General features: G+C 40.3%; 1 protein-coding gene across 1 annotated transcript in view; it reads right to left on the reverse strand.

The window, feature by feature from the left end:
• LOC109960328 (phosphatidylcholine:ceramide cholinephosphotransferase 1) overlaps positions 1-5,506 on the reverse strand; it is a 28,387-nt gene that overhangs the window by 2,147 nt on the left and 20,734 nt on the right. Inside the window, exons 3-5 of the mRNA XM_020600345.1 lie at positions 2,264-3,154; positions 2,039-2,156; positions 825-1,070 (exon numbers count right to left, since the gene is read on the reverse strand). Coding sequence (XP_020456001.1) covers positions 825-1,070; positions 2,039-2,156; positions 2,264-2,877 — 978 coding nt within the window. The 5' untranslated portion in view covers positions 2,878-3,154. The remainder of the gene's footprint in view (positions 1-824; positions 1,071-2,038; positions 2,157-2,263; positions 3,155-5,506) is intronic.

Raw genomic sequence — 5,506 nt, forward strand, 5'->3', positions numbered from 1 at the left:
CAGTAAAAAAAAAAAAAAAAGCAACAGGGTTAATACACAAAAGACTTGTACTGAATCCAATAGAGAAGAGGCTGAATTCTCTTCAACTGCTTAAAAGCTAGCTGCTGGAAAAACACTATTTGGCCTCAAAAGGTCAGTAGGGGGCACTGTGGCTCTTTTGTGGTAATATTAACCAAACTATTCTCCTTTCTACCACTAGATGTCACTGCTGAAAGGATTGACAGTACTATGGGAAATAGCAAAGGAAAGAAGTGTTTACTCAAAGCTGGAAGAAGACATAATAATCTGTCCGATTTTGACCAAGCAGTTAAAATTCAGTTTGAAAATTATGACTCTCATGCATAGTGGTGGGCCAAGTCGGTGAGCAAACCAAACTAGGTTAGATAACGGAAATGCCTGCTGAGGAACAGAAAATTAGGTTATGCAACACAGCAGTGTCTTTACACAGTGGAACTATTATAGCCGATATGTAACTTGATAGTGCAACATTTGTCATTCTACATTTCCTTGGTGTCTACATTTCCTGAGAATTTAGACAAGTGTTGCATAAGTCAGTACTACATTTTATCAGTGAGAAAAATGGCAATGAGAATGCTGTTTTAGGTTCACACTCACAAATTCTCATCAGTTATAAAATTATGTGTTGTAATAATTATACATTAATGCCAATTTAAGAATTAAAATGAATAGAACTGTGTAAAAATTAATAATGAATCTCCATTTTTAGATGCAACAATGAATTAGAATGTGGCTAACAGCTCAGATTAGAGCAGTTTTTTGACATGCAATCTGACCTTGAGCTAAGTGGCAGATGGGGTTGTCTAAATGTTCTGCTGCATATAAAGCTGAACTTTAGGAAAGTAAAATATGCTTTCCTGTACATTTTTACCAAAAGTATTAACACCGTGGAACTTACACTCCTTGATGAAGAGGTATGTTAGTGTTAACACGACAGTGTGGCCACTATACAAATAATCTCCGCACATGTTGTGGGACCCCGTGATAGACAGGCCCCCACCAGCAATCATCTTCATTATTCTCCTCATCTGTGCCTCCCAGTCCCCAAGAAGCTGAAAGAAACAGTCATACATTACATCAATATACAGTATGATGGACGGCAGGAGAGAGACATTAGCAGCAAAAGATAGTTGTATCAAAAATTTTAAGAAATACTTATAGCATTCATTAATAAACATTGTAATGCTGTTGGTTAATGCAGTCTATAACAATTATTTAGTATTATGCATCTATGCTGAATTTTTTTTTTAATTAATGATTAACTTTGAAATAACCTTTAACCCACCAGATAAGTTTTGTGGAGTGAAAAAATCTCCATAATATTTTCTCTAAAGTATTAGCTGTGCTAGTAGTGGCAAAAAGTGCAAATACTTATGTAAAGTATCGCAAAAGTGTGTTTATGGCAAATACAGCACTTTAGTATTTATTACTTTCTTCAGAAAAGGCATGAGTGACTTGTGCAAAGTAACCTAAGCAACGTGTTTTATTTACTGTGTATATCTGCAACAGAAGGAAGCAGTGCAAAAGTTGGTTTCTTTAAACGAAGGCAGGCACTTTCATTTCCTGACCTCAAAGCTAATAAAAGTATTTTTTTCATGGAAGGTTTCTTCCACTGGTGGCACCGTTTTTGTCTGCAAGCAGCACATGAAAAAAAAAAAGAAGTGTATTCTTAAAAATGTTTGACCTTAGAGATGCATACATGCAGACTACTACATGTGTCTACTTTATTGTCGGTTTTTACCAGGATTGTCTAACTTTTCTATTTATATAGTTGCTCTAAGTAAAACTACTTTCCTAGTAAAACACCGTAATGTTGTCTAATTATCTAATTGGAGCTATAAAAAAATGCACCCACTCAAAGCTGCCGCTACACACACTGACATGCACAGTGATCAGTGAAGAGCGCTCAGAGACTTTTAGCTTTTACAAGAGGTTTCATTTTTTGCTGAATTTGTCCATTCAGCACATTTGTTCCAAAGGCAGAAAACCTTTCATGCTCAATCAACCCAATACATTATACCTTTGGAGAGCATTTGAAGTGCATCCCAGGAACTGGCAGAGTGGTGATGTACATTGTAATACACCGGTACAGGTAGAGTGTGCCCACAATGAAGAAGAACCGTCTGCCTATAATTGACCTGGAAGAAAAAAAGCAGAAAAAGAAAATGAGACACTTTCCCATTTAACTCCAACCAAGATTTTAGCTTGAGACAAAAACATATCAGCTGACTGAACTAAACCAGACCTATGCTTGAGTAGACTCCACTGTATCACCCAGAGTGCCACCAGCAAGATGCCATTAATCTCACAGATGGAGAAGGCCCACTCTACCCTGTCAAACAGGTCAAAGAACTTATCAGGCAGCGGTGGGGTGTGCTCCTTTGGTGGTACTCTCTCATGGACCACTGAAATAACGACAGTGGTGGTAACAAAGCACACCATTGCATAGACAAATGCTATGCCCGTCTTCCCCCACTCTGTGGGGAAGGAGGAAGGTAGAACTTCCACTTTTGGCATATGGATGTGGACCATGTCCACCCCAAAGTCCTTCCTCCCCAGTGTGCCATTCTTCTGGGGCTCGTTAGTCCCATTAGGTAGCCCACCAATATGCCCGTTTGCATGGCCATTTTTGTGAGCCTCTATATGGTTTTCTATCTGTAGTGTCTTCATTTGCTCCAGTATCTGCTGCCCACCATCAGATGAGACCAATGAGAGAGGGGGCTTCTCGAAATCTTCTTTGGTGAGCCTGAGCAGAGCAGGGCCATCTGTCTGACAGAGAGCATCTATATACTCTGGCATCCCCTTTTTGCTCAGCCAGTCAGAGACATCCTGTGCTGACCATGCTGCCACCTTCTTCATCTTTGCCGATGGGCAATATGGAAGATTAGGAGGATCCTCAGAGAAGAGGGGAAGGTTCACAAGAGGTTTGGCAGTCTTATGGTGCAGTGGGAAGTCCTCTCCAATTTTGGCACATGGTGTTTCTTGTACCCAGAGGGAGCCTAGCCTCCTCCTGAAGTGATGTAGACAAGGCAGGCAGCAAGGTCACTCAGGCTAAAGACCAAAGGATAGCAGATGAACCACCGTGGCCTCCTTTGGTTTTCTTCACCTTGACTTTTTCCACCCACACGCTGCACCCCTGTTAAACAAAAAGTAAAATGATGTCAATCAGAATGTAGTGATCAATAACATATACTCCACCACTATTAAGGAAAAATATGATTTATGATGCTAGTGATTACTACATTTACTTCCAGTAGTCCTGGGCTGAAAACAATGAGGCACAGACTGTTTGGCCAACTCTAAACTACAGAAAATCACAGATGAAACCACTTAAACTCCATTTCACAGACATGAAACATTAATGGGGTGACAGTGGTGCGGTGGGTAGAGCAGTCGCCTCCCAACCGGAAGGCTGAAGGTTTGAATCTGGGTGCCTGCAGTCCACATGTCAAGACACTGAACCCCCAAGTTGCCCGTGATGGCGCTACGTATGCACGCAGCGGCCCGGGGCCCTTGCCTCCGAACAAAATTTTGTTGTACGTGTCACAATGTTACAATAAAATTAAGCTGCTTCTTCTTCTAAATGAATAATTCACATTGACAACATGGTATGAGGACTCAATCGATCAGTGGGTTTTCCCTCTTTGATCCTCGGTGTAGTGCCAACATCCTGAGTGGATTAGCTTTTTTTTTATACAAGGCACTCCTCCACTCCCTAACTCCCCACACAATGAGGTTCTGGATCAAACACTATTATTAGGCAATAGTGTGTAAACTGATCCAAGCTTAAGTGTACCCAATATAAAGTCTTGGATGGGAACAGAAGAGGACAAGCATTGAGGAACATGCACTAAGGAAGTAATTTGATAAGCCAGGGTTTGATATTAACCATGGCCCATGACCACAAAAAAGTTACTGCATTGTCATCACGCTTGATCAGATCTCTACTGCGAATGAGACCCCGTGTCTCAGGCCACCTGCATTGTGCCGACGTGACGTTAACATTCCACAAACATCCTGTTTCATTTCTGCTTTTAGTTCAACATTCTCTGAAAAGAGCGAACAGTAAGGTTACTTGTCTGCCGGGCCCTCTGCCGTTACATCATGGGTGCTGAAGTATGGGTTTACAAAGCTCAATCAAACCTGTAGCACAATCACGACAAAACAACGAGAAACAACAAACATGAACTATGAAAAAATGGCAACTAAAATTGAGGAGTAAATGGAATCAGAAATGTAGGTGACTAGAAAACACATCTATCAATGTAATGTACTGTGGCGTACACATGACTAACGCAGGGACAATGCTGGGGTGGAGGCAGGGAATATCAGGCACAGGAATGCATGGGGGTGCAAAAAAAGATAGACAGAGGATATGCACCATGGTTCTAGAGAACTTGTTTTAAATTTAAAGCATTTAAAATAAATTAATTTTACCCATGTATTTTGAAAGAGCATGCTAGAGTTGTATGCATTATAGCTTTTTAACTGCTTTTTGTAACGTTTATATTGCAGACATGACTGACTCAGGCACAATGCTGGGATGGAGGGATTAAAAGAGCAGGTATGAGGTGGAGGCATGGGGGTGTTGCCAAAAACAGCGAACTAAGACAGAATAGCCCTATATGTATGTTTACAAATGAACTTGCTTTCAGTTTAAACAAATAGTTACATTTTAATTCTGCCAGTCTTTTCACTTATTGAAGTGTCACAGTTACAGAAAGCTGAGTTGTGTTAAATTGCCCTTTCTGCATAGTTTTTACATACGTTTATACTTGGGCCACCAAAAATGTACTTAGAGGCTTGGTGGTCCATGGGGCCAGTGTTTAAAAATATTAGTGTCTGTCCATGGATAAGCACAACAAATGGCACCAAACACAAACAGATCTCAATTTCTAAATGTTGATGAATTAACTGTCGAGTTAAATGACTGGGAAATTTAGGTTATTTAACCACTTACACAGACAAACAAAAAAGTGTAACCTTAATTTGCTTCATCCAGGCTTCAACCAACAGCTAAAGTTTAACAAGGAGATTAACTCACATCTGTTGCATATCATGTCTGTTTATATATCCCAATGTCAGTGGTGAACACTGGGCGGCCCTGCGTGTGTTTACAGTTCGAGATACAGCTGGAAGCAAGTTCCAATGTACTACATGGATAGGAGGGAAAAGGGAGGATGGCAGGGGAAACAGACTTCAAGGAGGAACTCGTAAATCACAGTGAAGGTCAGCACTGAGACAGCCCCACCCCAGTAACAAGGACAATTTTTGATTTGATTTGATTTATTCTTTCAAGTATGTAAAGACAGTTGATATGTCAACACACATAATTTTACACATATCCAACAAATGCTAATCCAATATCAATTTGCTTATACCTAGTACATGCTTGAATGGAGTAGGAAGAAGTCAGACTTATCCAGTCCTACCCCATGACATCATCTTACATCATTGGTTTGCAAGCAGTAAATAATTCTCTTCTACA

Source organism: Monopterus albus, unplaced genomic scaffold, assembly GCF_001952655.1.
Source record: "Monopterus albus unplaced genomic scaffold, M_albus_1.0 scaffold3.1, whole genome shotgun sequence".
NCBI lineage: Eukaryota > Metazoa > Chordata > Actinopteri > Synbranchiformes > Synbranchidae > Monopterus > Monopterus albus.